Raw genomic sequence first — 27342 nt, 5'->3', positions numbered from 1 at the left:
AGGAAAATAAGAGATGGAGTGGAATGAGAGACTGAATACAGAATGACTTTACAATCTGATGCTACTACTGAGAAGAGAAAACCTTCATTAGCAGGTTAACTAGCTTTAATATCTTCAAAAATTCACTGCATTTCCATTCACTTTCTCTCTCTATCAAAACCAGAGCTGAGATAGGCATTAGTACTAGCCTACTGCATAATGGACAGAGCCCCACGGTAGTTAAAAGGGGGAACACTGGAAGCATCCCCACAAAGCAAAACAGACATAATTCAGGTCGGGGTTAAAAAACATGTTCAGATACAAATGTCATCCTCCTATCATTCTGCAGCACTAATATTCTCATATTCTATGAAATTTTAAAAACATTTATTGAGTACCTACTAAAAGTACTATATTAAGATATACAATGCTTCTAATGCCAAGTGCCCTAAAATAATATTAAATATTGTTTTCTATTTTAAAATGAATACTAGGACTCAGAAAAAGTAAAATAGCAGTAGTAGTATAACCTTGACATTCAAAACCAGTTCTAATTCCAAAACATGTGCTCTTTTCCATTAAACCACAAGAAGCAGGTTTTCTAAAATTTCATCAGGCCCAAACTACTCCAAGCCAATATTTTGTCATCTTAAAATTTATTATTATTGTTTTTTTAATTTTAAAAAGCAATAGCTGAGCCCTTTCACCTTTTAGCCCTAAAGGAGTTCAGGGCAATTCTTTCTGTAACCACTAGAGGACACTCATCACTAGCCTTTCCAGCTGTTTTAACATCTAAACCCTTTGGAGTTTTCCCCACATTTAGGTCCATGCTCACTCCTTCACTCTTACTTTTCAGTTAAACTTTAACATAGGTTCTATATTACACAGGTTCCCCTAATATAGGTTTTATATTGCCATAAACATATTAAAATACCTAAAGATGATGAACATTTTCATCTTATTAACAATATTGAGTCATCTGAAATATTTTAACTAAGTAAATATTTGGATAACAACAATAGATGACCCATAAAAGAGCAGCTTCTTTTAGGTGTCATTTCAAAGATAAAGGGCAATCAAGTTATTATAGTAGATACATAATATAAAACTGGAATTTATCAATTTTTAAAATCATACTATTTAAGAGTATTTTTAAGTCACATGAATTAGGGATCAAATCCTAGCTCTCCATGAGGTAGCTGTGTAATCATGTACAAGTTACTTAATCTGTAAAACAAGTAATAAATTCTTTCTCACAAGACATCTATAAGGATTAAATGAAATAAAATGCTAAAGACATATTTAGCATATAGTAAATACGTAATGAATGGTAATGTTTCATTCTCTTAGTCAGTATAGAAATATGAACATTAGTTCATACATTTTTTATATATGTGGGTAGCTTGGCAGTCATCCTGTCCAAAGTAAAGTCCTATGAACATGTCAACTTTAAAACAGAATGACTAATGATAGAATATATGAAGCATAAAATGTAAGTTACATGAAGCTTCTTGATCTCTGTTTCCAAAAGGCTAACTGTAGATTTTTTCTCTTCCAATGTCTTTTTAAGTTCAACAATTTTTGTTTCAAGTGCTTGTTTTTCTTCTGAATTAATTTCTCCCTTTAACCGTGACATTCGGCGTTCCACTTGTTGAATGTAAAAATCCTGTTACAGTTTTAAAAAATAAGTTAGTAAGGAAAAACAGTTAAAATCATTTCTACAAACGCAAAAACACTGTAAAAATACTTTCTTATATGAGTTTGGCCTGATGTCATCATTTACTAAAGTCACTTTAAACCTTCAGTAATTTACAGGATGAAATCCTTCTTAGTCTAAAGGGTAAAACAACAAACTAGTCTTCAAGAGCCAGGGTACATGACAATGACACAGAAATAATCTTCTGAAAATATAACAAAGCAGCTAAGTAGGTATTTATCATCCTACCATGATGGAACCTCAGTGAATCCACTGAATTTACACAGACATCGATTTTTGATGGGACATTTTCTAAGGGGTGTAAAAAAGATAAAGTCACAGACTGTTAGGAGTGAAAGGCCTAACAAATCTGATGAACTTCTAATGAGTTATTTTTAAAATTACATATTAGCATCTGTAATTTTGAGAAACTAATATATCAGACAGGGAAATTAAGATGTAGACAAGGAAGACATTAAGAAAGTAATGTAAGGCAGAATATATAAACAGAACAAATAAGGAAAAACTTAAAAAATATTTTTAACCTATTGGTCCACAGGTTGGGGTGGGGAAGCCAATGTCTGCATAACTAAGAATCATAGTTTTTCTAGGTTTCAGATATTTCACTCCTTGTTTTGTTTTGCTAGAGATCCAGTTGCTCCAAGATTCCTTTAAAGCATGGCTCTTCCCTACTAGAGTTGTCTATCCTCTTATCTGTTCATTTCAGATTGAGAGAAAAATAGTTTCTAAGGCTCCCTCACCCAGCTACTGACCTAACATGATAGCCCATCTTCGGCATCCATCTATCCCCTCAAGAGTTCTTAGAAATCTTTGTTTCCTTAGGACACTGCAGTATCTTGACTGTCACAATGATAACAAATTAATCTGGAAAATATTCATAAGTGTAACATCTACCTGACTGTACATAATTTCTTGCTGCTTCAAGGTTTCAAAGTCCAGTTTATGTAACTGATGGTTGAGGTGCTTTAGAGAGGAACGGGTTCCTTCAATTTCAGATACAACAGCTTTTTCTTTCATTGTCTCCGCCTGTAGTTCCTGGACTTTCTTAAATAACACATCTTTCACTATGTTCAATTGAACTTCTACTTCCTGATGATAAGAATAAAAGTGATTAATGAAATTATAATACCTTGAAATGTTTTATTGCCTGAACATTATAATTTGTGGGCTCTTAAAATGGGGGGCTCAAAGGCCCCCATTTTAGCCCTTCCCACAACTTCAACAAATTCCCAACATTGCTTGTAGGATACTCTAATCTAGTAGACTAGAATAGCAGTTTTCTGTTCCTGTAGCTTGTACCTTGATCTGTCATCTTAACTCTGTTCTATGTCACCTTAGCCTTAGAACTTGGCTATTCCAGTGGTTTCCCTAGAACATAGAATATACTGGAGGATTTTTCTGGTCAAGATGGAAAAGTATTAGGACCACAAGCTCACCTACTCTCATGATCACAACAAAATCACAGCTGACTGCTAAATAATCATTGATTAAAAAGACTGGAACCTAGCAAAAAAGATCTCCTTCAACTGGAAATGTAAAGAGGGAACCACAAGGGGATGGCAGTAGGGGGTGCATTCATGATATAACTGGGTCCCCTATCCCTGGGTGGGCGACCTACAAGCTGGAGAAAATTATATTGCAGAGCCCCTCCCAGAAGAGTGAGAGTTCTGAACCTCATGTCAGGCTCTCCAGCCCAGGGTTCTGGCATTGTGAGGAGTCCTCAGAACATCCAGTTGTGAAGGTCAATGGGGCTTAATTGCAGGAGCACCATGGCAATGGAGGATAAAGAGACTTCACCCACTTTGCAAGTGCACACAGAATTTTGCATGCACTGGGCCAAGGGCAAAAGCAGTGATTCTATAGGAACCTGGTCCAGACCTGCCTGCTAGTTTTGGAAGTTCTCTTGGGGAGGTAGAGGGTGGCTGTGGCTCACCCTGGGGACATAAATGCTGGTGGCGGACATTCAGGTAGTGTTCATCTACACAAGCTTTCCTGGAGGCTGACATTTTTGTTTAGGTCATTGGTGCCAAGACTTAGCCCCACCCAACAACCTGTAGGCTTAAGTACCTGGGAAACCTCAGGCCAAACAGCATACTCAGTAGGAATGCAGCCCCACCCATCAGCCGACTTCCTGAGCCCACAGCCACCTCTAGACACTCCCCTAGACACAACCCTGCCCACCAGAGGACAAGGATCCAGCTCCACCCAGCAGGGGGCAGGCACCAACCCCTCCTGCCAGGAAACCTGTACAAGCCTCTAGCCCAGCCTTACTCACCAGGAGGCCAATAACATAAGTAAGAAAACAACAGCCCCACAGCCTGTGGAAGGAGTCTGTAATAGCAGGCCAGATTCTACCCTGGGACAAACTGGGCCCTGGCCCTTGGGTGACAGGGGAGTGCACTGCTGGGATGCACAGGACTTCTCCCACAGAAGGCCACCTCTCCAAGGTCGAGAAACATAACCATATGAATAAAACCATATGATCATCTCAATAGATGAAGAAAAAGCTTTTGATAAAATTCAATATCTATTTATGATAAAAACTCTCCAGAAAGTGGGCACAGATAGAACATACCTCAACATAATAAAGGCCATATATGACAAACCCAAAGCTAACATCATACTCAATGGTAAAAAGCGGAAAGCATTTTCTCTGAGATCAGGAACAAGACAAAGATGCCCACTCTCACCACTTTTATTCTATTCAACATAGTTTTGGAAGTTCTAGCCACAGAAATCAGAGAAGAAAAAGAAATGAAAGGAATCCAAATTGGAAAAGAAGAAGTAAAACTGTCACTGTTTGCCAATGACATGATACTATACATAGGAAATCTTAAAGATGCAACCATGAAAACTACTAGAGTTCATCAATGAATCTGGTAAAGTTGCAGGATAAAAAATTAATATACATAAATCAGTTGCATTTCTATACACTAACAACAAAACATCAGATAAAGAAATTAAGAAAACAATCCCATTTACCATCACATCAAAAAGAATATAATACCTAGGAATAAATCTATGTAAGGAGACAAAGAATCTGTACTTCAAAAACTATATTGTTAAAATAGGCCATACTATCCAAGGCAATATACAATCCCTATCAAATTACCAATGATATTTTTGACCAAACTGGAACAAAAAATGTTAAAATTTGTGTGAAAACACAAAAGACCCTGAATAGCCAAAACAATCTTGAGAAAGAAGAGAGCTGGAGGAGTCATGCTCCCTGACTTCAGACTATACTATAAAGCTACAGTAATCAAAAGAGTATGGTACTGGCACAAAAACAGACACATAAATCAATGGAACAGGATAGAAAGCCCAGAATAAACACACACACTTTTAGTCAATTAATCTACAACAAAGGAGACAAGAATATACAGTGGAGAAAAGACAGTCTCTTCAACAAGTGGTGCTGGGAAAACTGGACAGCTACATGTAAAAGGATGAAATTAGAGCATTCTCTAACACCATATACAAAAATAAACTCAAAATGGATTAAAGACCTAAATGTAATACCAAATACTATAAAACTCCTAGAGGAAAACATAGGCAGAACACTCTTTGACATAAATCACAGCAATATTCTTTTTGAACCAGTTCCTAGAGTAATGGAAATATAAGCAAAAATAAACAAATGGGACATAATCAAACTTACAAGCTTTTGCACAGCTAAGGATATGATACCATCATCAAAATGAAAAGACAACCTACAGAATAGGAGAAAATATTTGCAAATGATGTGACCAACAAGGGACTAATTTCCAAAATATATAAACAGCTCATACAGCTTAATATAAAAAAAACCAAGCAACCCAATCAAAACAAAGGGCAGAACACCTAATAGACATTTTCCCAAAGAAGACATACAGACAGCAAACAGGCACATGAAAAGATGCTCAACAATGCTAATTATTAGAGAAATGCAAATCAAAGCCACAATGAGGTATCACCTCACAACAGTCAGAATGGTCATCATGAAAAAGTCTACAAATAATAAATGCTGGAGATGGTGTGGAGAAAAAGGAACCCTCCTACAATGTTGGTGGGAATGTAAATTGGTGCAACCACTATGGAGGACAATATGGAGGTTCCTTAAAAAACTGAAAATAGACTTACCATATGATCCAGCAATCCCACTCCTGGGCATATATCAAAAGAAAACTATAATTCGAAAAGACACATGTACCCCAGTGTTCACAGCAGCATTATTTGCAACAGCCAAGAAATGGAAACAACCTAAATGTCCACTGATACACAAATGGATAAAAAAGATGTGGTACATATATACAATGTAATACTATTTAGCCATAAAAAAGAATAAAATAATGCCATTTGCAGCTACAGGGATAGACCTAGAGATCATCATTCTAAGTGAAGTAAGCCAGAAAGAAAAAGAAAAATACAAAATGTATCACTTATATGAGGAATCTTAAAAAAAAAAAAAAAAAAAAAAGACACAACTGAACTTATTTACAAAACAGAAACAAACTCACAGACATAGAGAACAAACTTATGATTACCAGGGAGTAAAGGGGGTGGAGAAGAGATAAATCAGGAGTTCCAGACTTGCAGATACTAACTACTATATATAAAATAGATAAACAACAAGTTTTTACTGTACAGCACAGGGAACTATATTCAATATCTAATAGTAACCTAAAATAAAAAATATATGAATACATGAACCTATAATTAAAAATAATGAAAAAGAGTATTAAAACAAATATATGTATATATATGCATGACTGAAACATTATGCTGTACCCCAGAAACTGACACAGTGTAAATTGACTATATTTCAATAAAAAAGAGTGCTAGATAAATAAATACACTAGAGACACAGCTTATAAGTTCACAAAGTTTAATAAAGTCTTAAGAGTGTCAAGGGAAGAAATCACATCACCCAGTTTCCCACCTTCTTTTGGGCACTACCCAGTGGGCAGGTAAATGTTTAACCACCAGCCTTCTGGTGGGAAGCAGGGGGAAGAGGCTGATTACCACGATTATTTATAGTCCCACTATGGCCAATTTTAAGTACATTATTAACATTATTCCACTAAATGCAGCACTTGGAAGAGATATGCATTAGCAGACCATTATGCAGTGTTTCTACTATACAGATATAATAGATGTTAGTTATCTTGAGTAGTCTTAAGAGAAGAGGTAACTGTAAAATGTTGTAAAATAATTTGAAAATGATATGTGCTGAGTACTTATTACTTTTGTTTATAATGTAATTTAATTGTAAGTCTATATAATTTAACTTTTAGTAGTAGTTATGGTTAACAGCTGACTTATAAAATTTCAGAAAATTTAACTATCAGCTCTTGTGAGCCAGTGTGAGCTGGCCCTAACACACTACTGGCACTGCCTCTTCCTCACACCTTGCCTGTAGCTGCCCTCCCTACATGTGCAGCTCTCTAGGAGATAAAAACCAGTCCCCCATTCCCACTGCTCCTTTTTCAGGAGGCAAGCCTATTTTGACCTCAAGACATCACATCAGTGTATTCCAGGCTTCAGGTAGACCTCCCATGCCAAGATCTATTGAAAGCTATCATTCTAAAATGTTGGAGTAAGTTTCCTCTGTGCACTTATACCCAGATAAGAATAATTCCCTTTGCCAACCAATGTACCTCAACATGAAACAAAAGAAGTCTGTGATTGGCACATTTAGGTTTTCACCAATCAAGAAATATAATCTGATCTAATCTTGTGAAATACATTACTTGTCATATAATAGACAATTTTCATTGAGTTTAAGACCTTCTGAAAGATTGCCTGGCAGTTTTACAGTTGGTGATTGATGGTGAATAACATAGCACATCTCCAAAACAAGCTTGGGATTTTTTCCAATCAAAATCGACAGCTACAAGATTATGAGTACAACCCTATTAGGGCACAATCAGTTCACATGCTACCAATCTAATATTTTTCTAATTCAGCTAATTTCTGTAAAAAATCACTAGTTTTTAATTCTGTCATCAGAAGGTCTATTTCATATAAATTTCATGGTCTTTACAAAATATTTCTAATAAGTCCTAACACCCTCCCATTTCATGTGCTACAGAAAATCATGGTCTTAAGGGGAGAAAAAGCCATAATTTTTAAAAAATAATGTTGTATGATTTGAACTCAAATACCACTCAAGTCAAGATTATTGCATGGATGTGCAGTATACTGTATATATGTATTTAAATGTAATATAATGTATATGTGCAGTCAAACTGTAATAATTCTACCTAATAAAACTGAAAAGGGAAAAAAAAAGATTGTTGCACTGGCTTCATTACTCAGGAATTTTATACATACACAACAGCACACTGAGGAAGCTGGATTCTATCCAAATATAAGTGAAACCATACTTGACATAAGCCTCAACAAATGGAGGATTTTGCCACCACCTTCAGCTGCCCCTCCTCTTCCCCCTTCCAAAAAAGAGTAAAAGCAAGAAGTAGTACCTACAGTGATAGGTCACACAAGTCAATCTGAAGTTTTCAAAGAGGAAATGGTGAACCAGCCTTTTCCAGTTCCTCAAAAGTTGGCTTTAATGCCACCAGAATGACAGAGATGAAGGTAGAAGGGGGATGCCAGTGAAGTGAGTGAAATGTTAGCACTTAAAAGCCCATTTACCAATAAATGGTAGAAGAATGTAAGAGGTTCAAGAGATAGATGATGAAGAAGTAATGAATGTAGACCATTGCTGGGAATCTGATCACAAACAAACAAAAATGAAGATAATCAGTTGTAAAACAAAGGCACTTTTCAAGGTATATTTGCAATATAAGACTATCTGTATGAATGGCAAACAGGAATAGGGACACAGTAAGAATTGAGAAGGCAGAGAATCTAAGATAGAGGGGCTACCTTTAAAAGAAGACATCAAAGTTAAAGGCTGAAAGTGAAGAGAACAGAGAATTAGGAGCTTAAGATTAAAAAAGGGGTCCAACAACTCAACAATCTGATTACAAATGTGATCACACCAGAAATTGGAGCCTCTTAAAAGACCTCCTACTCCTCTGATCAAGAGTCTAGTTAAGTCACTATTGCTAAATTTGCTGTAATTTTTTAAAAACCTTACCTTTACACCTCTTTCCTCCTCCCTTAGCATGTCTTCCAAGTTAGTAGCTTTCTCCTCCACAGACATAGTTTTCTCAGTTATATGCTTTAATTTTTTTCTTACAATCTGATTATGATTTTTAATTTTGTATAACCTATAGAGAATTTATGACGAAAAAATAAATTTATGAGGAAAACATGTCTAAAATATATTTAATGCAAACAAACAAGTAATAGTTTAACCTAAGATTTCTTCATATAACTTAAAGTTTTCTTTTGCCATAAACCTTTTTATTACCAATATATACTTAATAAGCCATAAAAAATATTTCTCCTAAGGTGGAGAGGGTATAGCTTAAGTGGTAAAGCACATGCTTAGCATACACAAGGTCCTGGGTTCAATCCCCAGTACCTCCTCTAAAAATAAATAAATAAATAAACAAATAAACAAATAAATAAGCAAACCTAATAAACTCCCCCCTAAAAATAAATGAAATTTTAAAATAACAATTAAAAAAATTTTATCCTAAGCCTTTGTATTGAAAAACCCAGGAAAAGTTTTTTAAGTTTAATAATTTAGTAGCTATAATTTTACAGTTATTTAACCAAAAAGTCAAATATTCAATAATTTTTCTAGGGTTAGTCAAAAACCATAAACATATTTAAATATCTTTTTTCTTACCTTGTTGTTTCTTCACTAATGTCCTTTTTTATTTTGGAAATATTTTTCCTCAGAGCTTCTAAATCACTGGAACTTCTATTCACAGTGGCTTTTAAAGAATCCAGCTATTTATTAGTTAATAGACAGAAATTACATATTTACTTTATATCTTATAAATTAATTTCTTTTCTGAGAAGTTCTGTTCTGAACACCTTGATTTCTAGGCTACATCACACCCACAAATAAAGTAACCATGTTGCTGCAATACATATTTAACAATTTTTCTTTTTGATCTGATACTAAATTTTAAATGACTTGTATGATACTATAGAAATCTACACATATAAGTTAAAGGTACATACAGCAAAAGCTTCACAACACTGTATTTGGTAATGATTTCTTGGATATGATACCAAAGGCACAGGCAACAAAAGAAAAAACAGGCAAATTGGACTTCATCAAAATTAAAAACTTCTGTGCCTCAAAGACAATAACAACAATGCAAAAAGGCAACGCGTAGAATGGGAAAAAATATTTGCAAATTATATATCTGATAAAGGACTAATATCCAGAATATATACAGAACTAATTAAACTCAACAACAACAACAACAAAAAAAAGCAGCCTAATTCAAAAATGGACAAAGGACTTGAAGAGATATTTCTCTAGAGAAGGGATACAAAAGGCAAATATGCACATGAAAAGGTGCTCATCAGTAACCACTAGGGAAATGCAACTCAAAACTACAATGAAGTAGTACCTCACACCCATTAGGATAGCTACAATCAAAAAAACCCCAAAATAACGAGTGTTGATGATGATGTGGTGAAACTGGAACCCTTGTGCACTGTTAGTGGAGATGTAAAATGGTATAGCCACTGTGGAAAACAATATGACAGTTCCTCAAAGTCTTAAAAATATGATTACCATACGATCCAACAATTCTGAGACAACTATACAACCATGTTTATAGCAGCATTATTCACAATATCTAAAACATGGAAGCAACCCAAGGTCTCAACAGATGAATGGAAAAGCAAAATGTGGCAGGTACATACAATAGAATAGAATTTATCCTTAAAAAGGAACTGAATTTTGACATATGCTATACCATGCATGACCCTTGAGGACGTTCTACTAAGTAAAATAAGTGAAATAGGCCAGTCACAAAAAGACCAATATTTAATGATTCCGTTTATATGAGGTACTTAGAGTAGTCTAAATTATCGAGACAGAAAGTAGAATGGTGGTTTCCAGGGGCTGCAGGGAGGAAAAGATGGGAAGTCATTGTTTAACAGTACAGAGTTTCAGCTTTACAAGAAAAGAGCTATGAGGATGGGTGTTGGTGATAGCTGCACAATATTAGGAGTGTATTTAATACCACTGAACTGTACACTTAAAAACAGTTAAGATGGTAATTGTAAGCTACATGTATTCACCACAATAAAAAAAAAAATTTGAGAAAAAGAAATGAAGTACTGATACATGCTGTAACACAGATGAACCTTGAAAACATTATGAAAGTAACCTGACAAAAAAGGCACCATATTATATGATGTCACTTATATAAAATGTCCAAAATAGGCAAATCCATAGCGACAGAAAGTAGATCAGTAGTTGCCAGGGCCTGGTTAGAGGAGGGAAAGGAAAGTGATTGCTAATGGGGCTTCTTTGTGAAAGACAAAAATATTCTAAAATTAGATGGTGGTGATGGTTTCACAATTCTGTGAAGTACTAAAAACCATTGAATTGTACACTTTAAAAGGGTGTATTATGATATGTGAATTCTATCTCAATAAACAAATTACAAATGAAGGAATTCTTTTCAGCAATTGGTTTAAACTTCATAATTTTTAAGAATGAGCTATTAGGAGTGACATTGAATTTATGCAAGAAATTCACTTATTTTACTTTTTAGGATCGTACTTATTCTCTTTGGACAGAAAAAAAATCTTTCCTTCTTTATCAGAAATAAAAAGTATAACAACTTATAGAATAGAATGCTCTGCAATATTCCAATTTCCCACCTAATAGCAATAACTTCAGATAACATGGCCTCAAGGCACAAATTTCATAAAGATCCCTTTATTGCTAACTAAGGGACTGCTAACTCTCCCTATTGAATAATCTTTTGGCATGTATGCTCAAAAAAAAAAAAAAGAACAAAGCAGGAGAAGTTTCATTCTCTCTTAGCCTGTTTCAAGGTATTTTACCACTATATTGTCCCACTACCACACTAGAATATTTTCCCTTACCAAGATGAGAAACTGAACTTAAGCAGGTAGCTCCACCTAGAATCTGAGAGTTAAAACCACCATACATATGTAGCACTGGAAGGACATTGCTAGTTATCACCAATGTCAATAATTCACCTTCACATTTGCGCGTTTGCCAACTATCTGATAATTACGATTTGCAGTCTAGACCCTTCAGGAGCCTTCTGCCTTAGGTCACTTATAAGCGTGGCAGGCAAGTTGGGCATTGCACAACTCCAGGGGGAGCCCGTCACGCCACCTGTGATGTGAATGACACCCACCTGTTGCCTTCACCAACCAAGGTCTCATTAGAGTATCCCAAGGAAGTTCCACAAAAAGAACTAGAAGGCAGTTCCTTAATCAAAGGAAAGTCTTTATGGTTATTTGTATAGTAATTTGTCATAAACACACAAATTAGTCTTTTTTGTTGACATACCTCATCTTTCAGCTGAATTCTGTTAGCTTCATGACGCTGATATTCCATTCTACATTTTAAAACTTTACGATCAGCAACAGAAATTTTTTTCTCATACTCTGCATTATTCCCAATCTCACTTTCCAAAAACTTGATCTTTTCCTTAACCAAATTTTCTTTTTCTCTTATTTCCTGCTTTATCCTTGCTAATGCCTAGGATTTAAAAAATGTGTTAAATATAGTTAATATGATGAACAAAACTAAAACTAAGAAGAATTTAGTTTTTTTAATAGTCAAAATTTATTTTACCAAAACTTCTCAGAAAATTTTTTTACAGGGAGACTATTTTATATTAATAAAGCACAATATTAATATACTAGACAATAATACCTATAAGTTCTTATTTTTAAAGGCCTCTCTGTTTTCTTTCATCCATCTGGTACTTTGCTAAAGAATAAGAAAAATATCAACCTTTTATCAATGGAAGATGACATCTAAAAATATAAAAGTACTGAATAGTTTTCACATAGAAAGCTGGATTTCAATATTTTCCAAATATTTCACAAGACCAGCTTTTTTCATTTTTTGAGAATAGTATTTTTGCTACTAGTTTCAATAGGAATGCCTTCACTCAGGCTTTTTGCTGGTCTTGGGAATACAAAATAACTAGAATATACAAAGTAGTAACTGAGGTGTGGACAAAGCACTATGGGATCAAAGAGGTGATGAAGTCTACACAAGAGAAATCATTAAAAGGCATTACCTAAAAGGCTTTGCTTGAGTCAGGCCTAAAAAGATAAATGGGGCTGCATAAATCCTCTCGTGTGGTTAAAGTGTAGCAGGGGAGGGCAGGGATGGAACAGGGATACATTAAGAAGGGGTGGGTACAGATGAAAGGGTTGGGGCTGGAAAGGTAGAAGTTAGGGCCAAACTGTCAAGAAATTCAATTTTTCAATTACCATGTTAAAGAGGGTCAACTTTTAAGCAATGTGGAACAAAGAAGATTTTAGAGTTGTGGAATTAAAAGACCATATATGGTTTTTACAGGTGATTCTGATGGCAATATGTTAGATGAACTAGATGGAGAAGGAAAATTGACCCTAAAATATATTTCTTTCAAGTTTTCTGAAATAGGGTCCCACCAAACAACTAATCCCAGGAGACTGGTTCAGGGGAGGGGATGTGTTCTGAAATCAGTAAGTTTTAGAAATGCTGTGTGTAGTATTGTACATATTGGCATATTAAGCCAAAATATATCTGAGATGCACTGCATTTTTAGACACATTTTAAATTTGTTTAATCTAGTATTCCCATCTCCATAACAATTAACATTCTATAATTGCAGCATTCTACATATATCTACTGTGTTCATTCAACCAAAGGACAGGTCAAAACTTCCCAAGTTTATATATGTCAAACGATTATTCTAGAATTTCCTGACTTATAATTAACTTTTCTATCACTTAATCACATGCTTTAATATCTACTTCAAGATTCACGTTTCTTACCGGTGTAATGTATTTACAATTGTTTTCGTATAGGTGATGCTTGTAAGTAGCATCCCAAAATGTCTACACTAGACTAGAACTATAATAGACAAATATTTTTTCCTTTCCTAAATAATGTAGAAGTTTATTCTAAGAAGCCAATTTCAGGATCATATGGTCAGATTCCTGCCAAGAAGGCACTGAGAAGGCAGGAACTATTTTGGAGGACGAAGAACAAAAGGGTCCAGTCTCAGATTAAATCCTCTAGTGGTGTGAAATGGCTCTCACTGGCTCACCAGAACTGACTTACACACCTCTTCTCAACTCTGTGATCAGTGGAATCAAGTTGGTATAGAAGTAGTTTCACCAGACATCAGAAATGCTACAAATCAGGAGCCAGTCCTTAAATACATCCCCCTACCTATGGAGCCTCTTCTTAGCACTCTCTCTAGTCTCCATCAATACACACTGCCAGATGTCACTTCATAAATAAGGAACCACTGTGAACATGACCAGGGAGCTATAAGCTGTGGATTCCACCAAATCAGCAGGCTGAGTCAGTTTAGCTGCATGGTTGTATGAGAATTCAATTATGGATCTGCGATCTTGGATCTGACACATCTGATTTACATAAAGGAAGCAATCAGGACTTGATGTTTGAAAGCAATAAAAAGTCAAGAAAAAGAAACTAACATCAGCATTAAGAATTCAAAGGAACTCATAGTTAAGATTGGTTCTTCCATGTCCCTCCTAGGGAGGCACAGGCCATCTTGCTGCTAAAATATTTATTACTTACAGAAATTTATATTAAAAGAGTAACATTTTACATATAAGTTACATATAACAAGTAAACCACATCAAGAAATCAGAATTCCAAACTCCTAGTGCCTGAACTGCTTGCCAAATGCCTTTCCATGGAGTATATTCAGAATGGAAGTCAGCACATTGTCTCACCTGCCTTCTTTCCTCCTCAACTCCTTCTCCTTCCCAACTTTCTCCAATCTTCTCTAATTTTCACTCACCACTATTTTATTCTTTAATGATTCCCCCAAAAGTTCTCCTAAATTATCTCTGGAAGTAGCAAAAAATAACACGAGGTCTGTGTTTAATCAGAGTGGTGTTCTTCCCCTTCAGAGCTTCTAATCCACGATGGGTGCCGCAGGTTCAGAAGGGGAAGCTGCAGTCTAGGTTTCTTTCCTACTCTCCTTCCTTCTTTATTGGCTATCCATGAGGCTCATTTCCCTACACCTGTCATTAGCACACATGTTAAATCCAAGGCACCCTGGACAACCGTGTATAAGTCAGGGCATTGGTTTTACTGCAGTAACACTATCTGTTGATTTTCTCTTGTCCCACATTTCAGAGTCTTCAGCATAATATATATTAAGTAACTAATCTTCATAAAAATCACATTTCTAAATGGATACAAAGTCAACTGTAAAAAAACATTTACCAAAACCACTGAATCATGCTACAAAAGTGACTTTCAAATAGGGTGATTTACATTTGAAATGAATGAGTTAAATACAAAAGAGATAAATATAGCTGAACACTGCAACGACCAATTACTTTACCAAGGCACAGTTATCGATGTCTCGATCTCTCTTCTGCATCTGTTCTATTGTATTCTCCCACTGTTTAATGAGTTCTTGCCTTTCATTATGAATCTTACGAAAATCTTGTGCTGCTTTATCCAATTCTAACTGTCAAATAAGAGCAAATAACATTTCTGTGAATTTAAGTGCTTTTGCAAACATCACCTTGACAACTAAGAAATAAAAATCTTTACTAAACCAACCTGCACACTTAGAGTCTCTGCAAGTTCGTTGTCAAGTACCTTTCTTCTCTGATTACATTCCACAGTCAGTCTTTCTAACTGCAGGGTCAGTGCCTATGATGTAGTTACACACAAAAATATTCATAATTATCATTTCATTAACATAAAAGATGTTAGTATATCTCACATTAAGTGATATTATAAGTCATATTATAGTATATATATTCATTTATTTGATATCTAAAACAACTACAAAATAACATATATATATATATTCATCTTTTAACTGCAAAATGTTGCAATGAAAACTCAATTGTTTCTAAAAAGACCTTTAGTACTTTTTAAAGTTAGAAAAGGGATTAAACAATAATTTGCCATTTACAATTATTTTAAATAATGCCTGTGGTATTAAATCTATTAGAAAATAGTATGTTTCATGATAACTAAAGTACTACCAGATTTAATTATAAGTAGATATTTAAGTAATGGTCATAATAATATATTATGTAATCTATAGCACTATGGTCTCAAATCAGCAAAAACTATCTGTAACATTCAAACTATTACACAAGAGAAGTTAAAATACTTATCCATAGTCCTAGTACAAAACTTTCTTTTCTGAAATGCTTTTGAAAAAACTTCTCAATCAGGATTCTTAACCTGAAGTCCCTAGATCCCTAAATGGTCAAAGAGCTTCAAAGGATTAGTAAAACTTGCAAAATTTTGTGAGTATTTGAGCATATTCATTTTTCTAGAGAGAGGATACCTGACTTTAATAGACCCCCAAAATTTTGAGAACTACTTTAAAATTAAAAGTCCAACTCAGATTTTAAAAATGGTTGATATTATTACAGATTCAGAGAAAATCTAGTATTTTTAATTTACAATATCTCACCCTAATTTTATTATCATCTTGTTTTGCGTACTTCTGAAGAGTGAGGGCATCACTGTCTTTACGAGCTGATTCTTCCAGCCAGGCCTCCAATGCTTGCTGGTCCCAGTTCATTTGACATTTCAAACCATCCAATTTTTGAGTAGTTTTAAATATATAATTCTAATTTCCAAAGAGAGGGGGCAGGGAAGATTACAAAACCTTACTTACTATACAAACTAAAATTAAACATAAGATTACATATTACAGAACATATTTAAAAGGAAGAAAGAAACCCCGTCCCTGTCCCTGATCTCCAGATGTATATAACATACCATATTTAATTGTGTAACTATCATATTTATATTTTAGTTCTTAAGTTGTGAAATAGAGGGGAGATGATTACACAAAGTTGAGAACAGTAGTTGAACCAAAGTTTGCTTAGAAAGGCTTTAGGGTAGCTCCTCTAGAGCAATCTCATAAGTCACTTCACCAAAGCCACGACAAGTAGGTACATAATCTTAGTAAAAATAACGTGCTTGATATGCTAACTCAAACCCAAGACAAGTCCCTTTCAGCCCCATTTCCAACCAGATTGCTGCCTCTAAAAGGCCTCTTATCTAATTGAAATAAATGTAGTAGTTAAAGAGATAAACTATTTCTGTCAATGTATTCATTTAACAAATCTAGATTCATAAAAAAAAATAGGTCAATATTCAAAAATTAATATAAGATATTTATGTATGTGTATGTATACATATATATACATTTTGTAAAGAGAAGAAAATCAAATTTGCATATGTAAAGAGAAGAAATCAAATTTGGAAAGACCTCCCAATTAGGTAATTAAAAACTAAGGAAAAGAGAAAAATAGGTTATGGTAGTTTAATATTAGAGTTACAAGCTGGTAATATGAAAGGTAAAAATTTTAACTGAAAAAGAATTCTAAAATAAGTGATTTTTTAATGTAGCTTTAAAAAATGTAGAATTTTAAATAAATTATGCCTAATATGGCATAACAGGCGGCCAGCATGGTACTTTGCACATAATAAGGCTCAATGAGTATTTGGTAAATGAAAATTGTGAAAATAAATGTAATATTCTGTCATTGTTGATTCAAATCACAGCTCCATGTGACTTCCACTGTCCATAAAACAACATAAGTGGATGTCAGGAAACTAATGAATGCCTTTGCCATACAGAAAAAAAAAAAAAATCGATGTTTATTGGGTGAGAGAAGAAGGAACAATAGCACAAAATTTAAGTAACATTTTGAAACATACTTCCTTATCACTTTTCTTTTCCCGTATTGAAGCCATCTCATTTTCCAGTCGCTGAACTTCACCCTTCACTCGTCCCAGTTCTCTTTCAGCAATAATCTTAAAATGTTCTTCGCTTTCAATCTCATGCTCCCTGGCTTTACAAAGAGACTACAGAATAATATACAGGACAGAAAGACTTTTAAAGTTTTAATATTATAAAATATTTATAATAATCCATTAAACAAAAAGATAATAAAGTTCCTACAAAATGTATAGATTAAGTGCTATTAATTCCACTTCTCTGAAACCCACACCACATCAGACTTCGTGATTCAGTGTGGTCATTGTTGCTTACTAGTTGTAAAAAAGTCAGTTTGTGGAATGTGCTGGGAAAAAAATGTCAGCAATTTTCAGATATTATGTTGGTCTAGGGAAACTGCAGGAAAACAAAGTATATAAAGATGAGACCTGAAAAGATAATTCACTTATCTAAAAATAAAAATGAAATTGATTAAAAAATACTTAGGAAATAAAATGTATGAATTGATTTCACATTCTAATTAGCAAACATAATTTTTAAATAATTTTGTAAACACTTATGGTTGTAAATATTTCCTAGAATATATTAATATACAATAATGCTTTTGTGTTAAGTTTTACTTAAAAAAATTGTATTTGTTGACTACTGATCTTGTAGGGCTTCAAAGTTATTACCATCAGTATTATTTTTACATTATTAAAGCTGTTACTGTTGTAGGAAGTCTATCATCTTTTGTCTCTATAATCCTGTTTAACTGAGGTTTGACTATAATGAAATATACCTAACGAGAATCTCTGTCTCTCAAATCCCCAACTCAGTGGTTTAACAACTTGAGGAAAACATGTTATTCCAAGCCATTTTTAATTACTAAATCACATCAGGATTAAAAAATCCTGAGATTGTTTTTTTAAAGGTCATTAAATTTATAACTTTAAATAAGACTTTAAAAACCATAAAAGTTATTTATCTATATTAATTATAAATTATTATTAAAAACACAACTTTATTTTCAAGAATTACACAATTCTTCAAAGAAAAGTAGATGTATTTTTTAAAAAATAGTTTGAGATGGAAGTTAGAAAACTCTCCAATGCTTACTTGCAGAGCTGTCTGATTTCCTGGGCAGCAACAAAGAAAGAGCTTCTACACATGAACAGATTATCCATAAAACAGATGCTTACTTAATTAATCACTCTAAGTTTTAATTTATATTATTTGTATTAATATTTCTAAAATGCATTATACTTTCCCCAGTTACCTTAAATAGTTTCCTAAATATAATTTAACCTTTCTGTTATCTCAGGATTGTCATTATAAATTTCAATTCTTAAGCCATGTTAAAATACCGTGGTGTCCTAAGAGCTACTCAAGTGTGTGGACTCTGCCTCCACACAAAATGGCCCCAGGGGATTATGCTGAAAAATTTAAATATAGACAAAAAATCTATTACGTGTTATATTAGGTCTTTTCCCACTTAAAGCCATCATTGCTCACTACCATCACTGTACCTTTTCATATAATCTGCTGCCTAGTATTATATCAGACTATATGAATGATGATTTCTCATTCAATGAATTAATTATTCCATGAACTTGGTGATATCCTAAAAGTATTTTTTTCTACCTACTTTCAGGTTCAAGGCTATGTTCATAATCATTTAGTTATGCTAAAGTTTTCTTTTATATCTCTAAAACCAAATCATAGATGTAAATGTAATGTGAAATGTTCCATGATTATACATGATATATAATCAATGTGGATTTCAACATTATTATACCTGTGTAAATAAGAACTCTTGTTTGACATTTTTGAAATGAGAAGTCATAGCATTAATTCGATCTTCATAGTCACGTTGCTGATCTTGCAAGCTTGACTTTTCATTCTGCAGCTTTGACAACTGTAAATATTAAGTGCTATGATTAACCAAAGTCCTACTAAGTTTTTACCATATTAAAAGATCTAAAATCAAAAGAAAATTAAATCTTCATTTATTTGCTTGTTTCAATAGCCATTTGAACTTCTAAAATCTACTGATCTTTTAAGTCTTGTAAAATAGTATTGTGATTTAGAGATTACTGTGGGAAAATTAGCACCATATTAAAAGAGAATAGAAATCTCTCAAATTTACAGCTTTAGCAGGGTCATTGCTAAAATGCTTTTTTTCATACAGCAGTAATTAAACGGAGGAAATGAGATTCTATTCCATAATTATATCACAAGATAGCTAAAGCAAACAAAAGCATAGCAACAAGATGAAATACAAACAGAGCATGAACCATAAACTTGAAAAGTAGCTGAACACCAGGCATAATAGCTTCTCCCTAAACTCCTATTCAAAACCAGTAGACTTAGGCTAACCTTAACACAACAGAATAACTCCCATTTGCTTACTACCTATTTTCTACTGTATTTTGTGTCTTTGAATTAGAACCTTGAGTAGAAACAAAACATTGTAAATTCAAAGCAAACAAACAAACTTTAGTAAATTACAACATAAATTCTCAGGACCATTAGAATATGTCATCCCTCAAAGCAATGTAAAAGCTCAACAATACAAAAATATGCTTCCTTAGAGTCTTGAGCTGCGGTTCCCAAAATTGGGGTTACAACTCAGGAGGTGCACAACACCATCCAGCTGAAGTGCAGAAGAAATATTTGAATATTTAATTTAAAAAGAAATAAAATAAATACTAATTTAATCATTTGTTATGTCCTTTATTTTATTAAACTTACTAAATATAGTTGACCCTTGAACAACACGGGTTTGAACTATAGGTCCACTTATTCCTGGATTTTTTTTCAATAAATATAGTACCTATATTTTCATTTTACAGATCTTTAACTAAGTGTGGGGAAAAGTCTATGTTCAACTAAAGATCACAATATGTGGAATCAAAAGAACTAGGGTTTGAGTCCTGATTCTATCCAAACTGTTTCACAGCTTCCTGTCCTTGGGTGAGTCACTTATCAGTTCCTGATTCTTGAGGCAGAGATAGCAGTACTCAAATCTGAGGGGACTAGCGCCCCTAACGCTCGCACTGTTCAAGGTCAACTGTAATAATAAATGTGTATTTTTTGCTTTTTATTTCATTAATTTCAGTTTTTATTTTAACTTTTATTTTTTTTAATTTATTAGAGGAGTTCTTCATTTCTTTACTTTTTGTCTTACTGATTTTCATGAACTAAATGTTTATGTCACCCTCAAACTCATATATTGAAGCCCTAACTCCCAATGTGATGTTATCTGGAGGTGGGGCCTTTGGGAGGTAGATAGATTTAAATTAGGACATGAAGATAGTACCCTCATGATGGGATTAGTGTCCTTATAAGAAGAGGAAGAGATACCAGAGCTCACTCTTTCTCTGCCACGTAAGAACACAGCTAGAAGGCAGCCATCTACAAGTCAGGAAGAGGGCTCTCATCAGTATCCAAACATGGTGGCAGCCTGATCTCAACTTCCAGCCTTCAGAATTGTGAGAACTAAATGTTTGTTTTTTTGAAGTCACTCAGTCTATGTTATTCTTAAATAGCAATCCAAGCTGACTAAGACACTGATTTAAAAATGAAGGCATTTAAGACTATAAGTTTTATCTAAGACAGATTTTTCGTTCTTACCCACGGAAATGGATATGAAGCAGTCTTCTTTATTGTTTTCTAAAAGAATGACCTTTTCCTTTCAATTTCTTTCTGCTATCCAGGAATATATTCCTGAGAAACTTACCTAAGAATTTAAGATTGATGTCTTAGTCAACTTTCATAACAAAATACCATAGACTGGGTGGCAGAAACAACAGAAATTTATTTCTCACAGTTCTGGAGGATGGGAGGGCCAAGATCCAGGTGCCAGCGAATTCAATTCCGGAGAAATGTCTCTTCCTGACTTGCAGATGACTGCCTTCTCACTGTGTCCTCACATGGCAGAGAGAAAGAGCCCTGGTCTCTCTTCCTCTCCTTATAAGGACACTATTCCCATCATGGGGGCCCCACCATCAAGACCTCATCTAAACCTAATTACCTCCCAAAGGCCCCACCTCTAAATACCATCACATTGGGGATTAGGGCTTCAACATGAATTTGGTGGCTGGGAAAGGGCTAAGTGGATGGGAACACACAAACATTCAGTCCATAATAATGGAGGATAATTTTTTAAATGGTTTATTATAAATTCTATTGGTTTATGATCAGGGAATCAACCTATAAAATTTCTATCACTCATTTTTTAATTGTGGTAATATATATATATTATATATATAACATAAAATTTACCATTTTAACCATTTTTCAGCATATATTAAATACAGTGTCATTAAACATATGCACATGTTATGCAACCATCAGCACCATCTATTTCCAGAAATTTTTCATCTTCCCAAACTGAAACTCTGTACTTATTAAACACTAATTCACCATTTCCCTTCTCCTCAGCCCCGGGAAATCACCATTCTACTTTGTGTCTCTATGAATTTGACTCTTCTAGGTTATCTCATACAAGTGGAACCATACAATATTTGTCCTTCTGTGTCCAGTTTATTTCACTTAGCATGATGTTTTTAAAGTTTATTACTCCCTTTTAATGTTTTAAGGTTTTTATTCTGTTATAGTAAATGATCTACTTTTGTAAATGTTTTATGAACATATTCTATGTAAGGGATATATGCTCTCTATGCTTTTATTTTTACTGTATTATTTATATCCTTCATATCTTTATTTTTGTCTATTAGAGCTGTCTAATTCTGAGGAAGTCAATATTGAAGTATCCCAGTATATCAAGGTCAAGATCTACTTGCATTTTTAATAGTTTGCACTTTTATATACTTAGCTGTTGTGTTGTTTGGTACTTTAACTTTTATTTTCTTTATCGATTATGACTTTTATCATTGCATAATAAACCCAGAGCAAAAGCATCTGCTTTTTAATGAAAGTATAATGATTAACTCTCCACAAGTTGATAATTCTTCTCTCATAGTTTCCAAACAATATTTTATTGCCTCTTTCTTAAATATAAAGAACATGCAAGGACCACCAGATATTTACTGAAAACTTACATAATATAAGGGATATCAAGATAAACAAACAAAAAGATCCCAAAGGAAACAGATAATTCAGGACAAAAAAGAAAAGTACTAAATACACATACACACACACACACACACACACACACACACACACACACACACACACACGGATACAGACACGGACACACATACATAGATGATAAATGATAAATGATATTGTATTCCTAAAACAAGGCCATGTACTACAAAAAAGCAACAAGCAAATAACCTGAAAATTCAAAATATGATTAATATAGTTGCCAAACTAAAAACTGCTACATAAAGATGAAACAAAACCCTAAAAGCTTACAGAGATTAAAAAAGTAACCTACAAAAAATGGAAATCATTTTAATATCAGATTACTCACCAACAACACTGCTGGAAAATAAAAGGGCAATACTTTCCAAATTCTGTGGAGAATTTATTTTTAACCCATAATCTTCTACCCAGCCAAATTACCATCAAACATGAGAATAAATAAAAACATTTTCAGATTCAGAGTGTTCACTTCCCATAGACTCTTCTTAAAGAGACACAAAGTATTTCATCAAAATAAGGGAATAATCCAAGCTAAAAAGAAGATAATGTGATGTAGGAAATAGAGCATCGACCCAGTAAAGGAATAAAGTGAATTCTTAAGTTAACAGTTGGAGGTATGCCTGTGGAAAAACAGTCCATACTGGAAAACACAAGACTCCAGAAGGAAGGAGTTGGGGTTGGAGGGGTGAGAGAAAGTATTTGATACTATGATTTAAGGAACAGAAACTCAAAGCGGGCAATGCAAGGAACCAGACTGGCAAGCAAGGATATGAGAAATTAAAAGCACAGTAATTATGGGCCCTTCTTGAAACAGCAATTTGTGGATAGTACCCAACTAATCAAAAGATGAATCGAAGTGAAAAATTAAAAAAAAGATAAACTGAGCAAAAGTGGCTGCATTAAGGACCATTAAATCATCTTAAATACACAACTAAGACAAAACACTTGTAATAAATTAAGAACATTGAATAGACTGAAAATCAAATAATGTAATATTAACATAATAAAACCACCAGTTTTTAATGGGGAAAAGAAGGTGGCAGAAAGTGTTAAGAGAGTTAATTTCCTCATTTTGAAGACAAAAGGTGAAAGAGCAGGGAGTCAACCCATACTGTCTACAATTGAAGCAAATAATTTTTAAAAAACAATTAATTTAACCATTTCATTTTTTCTTACTTAGTTTTTCTTAATATTAAAGAAGCTTTTTAGCAACCACTCTCTCTTGTAATTAAGTAACACTCACTGAATTTCTTCTCTTAAATACAAGTAAAATATACAGTAGGATCCCATATTTATAATACTCCTGTCTTTTCTAACTATATACCTGTAGACCATGATGTCTTGGATATTTGTTTAAGGCCACAATAGCCACTTTTATGAGCAACAGTGGGTTTTGGGGGGAGGGAATATCATGTATTTTTATATTTTATATCCTTCTGTTCTGCTTGAATATATTAAACTTTCAAGAGTTGCTTTTTTTAAATATCAGAGTTTATTCAGCTGAAGTGATTATGGTCCTCATTATTCTTTTTATTGCTCTTTAATATTTTTCAAAATAGCTAATATAAGTCATATGTATATAAAATCCTGAGACAAATAGTATGACATAATACCAAAAACTAACATTTAAATGGAACTTTAACCTATATTAATGTCCTTAGAGCTGTATAACAACACTGTGAGATAATTATTTTACTTATTACAGTTTAAGTAGAAGAAATAGACAAAGTGCTATAAGTGGTATCTGAACAGCACTTCTTGATATTCCTCAGTACTCAGTGATATATTTATTTCCTAATGTTGCTCTTCACTGAAAAATACAAAAATCAAAAACTGAAGCCATCTAAATTAGACGGAAGTAAGTGAGTCAGAATATTTTGAAAAAAGTTTTTCAAAACACAGAGTGGGGGATTTTCATTTTCATTTCTCAGAGGAGAGAAGACCTTCTTTTCCATTCTCTAAAGTAGTGTAAACATCATCTGTTCTCCGACCCTCTTCCATACAACACATTGCCATGTGATGGAACTTTAGACTGGCTGCTAAAGGTTTTTAAAAGTTTCCTGAGCTGGCTGCAAGTTTATTTTTATAACTACCATGCTTTGTTTGCAAGCTGCTGTAAAATATTCCTTACAACGTAAAATATTTTATATTGTTCTGTGACAACTTAATCCTCACTTTGAAAAGCTGTAAACTGCACATTTTACGTTCTTACTAGAACATCCCTCTTGAAAACATTTCTTCAAGTCACCTTAACTTTAAACATCATACGCCGAAACTCAAAATGTCAACCACAACGTATTTTGTTTACAAGCATCCCCAAATAGCTGATGCCACGCAAATCTCAGAAGTCCCTTTGCAAACCGCGCTTAATTCTGAGGAAGAAAAAAGAGGGCGCGGGAACAGTCTTTACTGCTCAGGAGGCTGGAAATGAGTACATGGAGTGGAAGAGGAGGAAAGAATACAGATTCAGGCTTTATAGTCGTGAATATCAATTACCGTTTCTGTTGTTTGCTTGTTTTTATGCTTAGCAAGTACCGAAAAGGGCGAGCAGGTGTGGAAGGAGATGGTGCCGAGAAGAGGTAGACAGAAAAGATGAGATTAAGGAAGGAACAGAGAGAAATAAAAGGGTTGTATTTCTACAAACCAGAAAACGTCCCTCCAAAACCCCCCATCCCCCGCCTTCTTCACCCGATCCTCACCTGGTCTTCCAGTATCTTGTTCTCCTCATTCGCCACCGGGATGGCGAACCCATCCTCCCAATGCAGCTCCGCCAGAAATTCACTACTCATGATGACAAATGGAGAGGGGACTCCAGAAAACGTCCGGAGGAGGAAAGAGTCACCTTCTCGTATCGCCCGTGAACAGCACCTGAGGTAATCCCAGGCACTCGCGAAGCTCGGGAGTAATTGCTACCGGTACTCAAGCAACCGTTTCGCGCCCTTAGTTACCAAACAGGAAGCGCTCAAGGCCGGGGGCAGGACTTCCGGTTGAGAACTCCTTCCTTGGACCCAGAGAAACGTTTTTTTCTTCGGGAGAACCCAGAGAAGCGAATAAACTTACTCCTCCAGAGGTTCACTGGGTTGCCAGGCGCCAGCACAACAATCCTTGAAAGCGCGGCCCCGTCCGTCCTCCCGGCGCTCCCGAGGGGTGTAAAATCGGGTGGCGCCCGCAGTCTCCGGGGGACCACAGGGCACGGGAATGGCTTAGCGCTACGCAGCTGCTGCGATCGCGGGCGGAAGATGAGAGCGAAGGACAACAATCAAGTGGCGTTTACCGAGTTCCATTAGTAGATGAAATCTCGCAGGCTGAAGTAGACTGGTATTTTGAAGCAGAATTCACACCCTCGAATCGTTACTGGATGTTTTGATCTTCGTCTGTTTTAACTTCTGGTCTTCCTCACAGTGCTCTGCTGCCTGGCTGTGGAGTCCTAGCTGACCGCAGACGTGAACTGCGCAAAGAAGGCAAACTTGCAGCGCAGACTCCCCACTCCTTTATTTTCTTTACATTTTTCACTTGTTAACATTTACAGTTCACATAAAAACCTGTGTTTCTTCCTAATCTGAAAAAAGGGTAGGTAACATCTGTGCCTACATTATCGGAAGACTTTACTCGGCTGAAGAGGCGCCCCCTTTAGACTGGCAAGCATTCCATCAATTCACTAACTTGAATCACCTGCTAGGCACAGGTAGGAGTTTGAGTTTAGGGCTGATTTTAGGGCCTCTGTGGTACGGCTTCTCAGAACTAGAAAGGACAAAACAATTAATTTAGTCCTTTAATTTTCTAGATGAATAAACTGAGTCTCCCTGGGTGAAGCGATTAAAGTAGGCAGGACCTAAACTAGGATACAGGTCTGCTAATCCAAACTATGCTCTCTGCTATGAGGGGTGTTCTTGGCTGGAATACTCTCTACCAGTGCATCATAAGGATCAATTAATTTTGCTTATCCAATAATCAACTATCTAGATTTTTTTGCCCTTTGGAATTTTATTTTACCTGTTCATTGTTAATTTTTTTTACTATAAAAAGTTTAAATATATGTAAGAATAATGAGTGGGGTATATATACCCCACATACTCATCACCTTGATTTAACATTTTTTTTCATGTTAGCTTCATCTATATCTTCTGCTGAAGCACTTTAAAGTAAATCACAAACAGCATAACATTTCACCACTAACTACTTGAACATGCATCACTAATGTTTAACGTTTATTTTTTAACTTTAAAACAATGTTATTATCACATCTAACAAAGTTAACAATATCAAACTATCTCTTCATTATCAATATCTTTTCATATTCGTATTTCCTCAAATGTCTTGAAAATGTCTTTTTTATCCTTGGTTTGTCACTATACTTTTGAAATCCTCTTTTGTAGCTTTGTCTTTGTGTTTACATGACTTTCCATATATTTAATCTTATGGACTTAGAAATAGTGTCTTCAAAGACTAGAGTTAACAAGGCATTTTATTCCCCACTTCTTGAATTTCCAAGCTGGTGGGGGAGAAAGACTCAGATGTAGAGGGAATTTTGACCTATATGGAATAATGGACTTTTAGAGCTTAAATAACATTATAGAAGATCATCTTTTATTTTATAATAGTTCAGTCATCCCTACTAATAAAAATGTTAGTATCCAACATATATTAAGATGACATATAGTTATTTCTACTTGAAATTTGTTCTGGCAATGTCCCTTTTAAAAATTATTATTTAAAAATGTA

The 27342-nt window shown here is 34.5% G+C and overlaps 1 protein-coding gene across 1 annotated transcript in view; it reads right to left on the bottom strand.

The window, feature by feature from the left end:
• The window catches only part of CCDC39 (coiled-coil domain containing 39), a 138701-nt gene that overhangs the window by 21233 nt on the left and 90126 nt on the right, over window positions 1–27342 (bottom strand). The window contains exons 7-17 of the mRNA XM_006183749.3: window positions 25320–26361; window positions 19304–19423; window positions 17508–17654; window positions 16249–16407; window positions 15375–15467; window positions 15151–15279; window positions 12111–12302; window positions 9441–9544; window positions 8781–8913; window positions 2591–2785; window positions 1481–1645 (exon numbers count right to left, since the gene is read on the bottom strand). Coding sequence (XP_006183811.2) covers window positions 1481–1645; window positions 2591–2785; window positions 8781–8913; window positions 9441–9544; window positions 12111–12302; window positions 15151–15279; window positions 15375–15467; window positions 16249–16407; window positions 17508–17654; window positions 19304–19423; window positions 25320–25409 — 1527 coding nt within the window. The 5' untranslated portion in view covers window positions 25410–26361. The remainder of the gene's footprint in view (window positions 1–1480; window positions 1646–2590; window positions 2786–8780; window positions 8914–9440; window positions 9545–12110; window positions 12303–15150; window positions 15280–15374; window positions 15468–16248; window positions 16408–17507; window positions 17655–19303; window positions 19424–25319; window positions 26362–27342) is intronic.

This window comes from Camelus ferus, chromosome 1 (genome assembly GCF_009834535.1).
Source record: "Camelus ferus isolate YT-003-E chromosome 1, BCGSAC_Cfer_1.0, whole genome shotgun sequence".
In the NCBI taxonomy this organism is placed as follows: domain Eukaryota; kingdom Metazoa; phylum Chordata; class Mammalia; order Artiodactyla; family Camelidae; genus Camelus; species Camelus ferus.
This window is presented reverse-complemented; position numbering and strand designations above follow the sequence as displayed.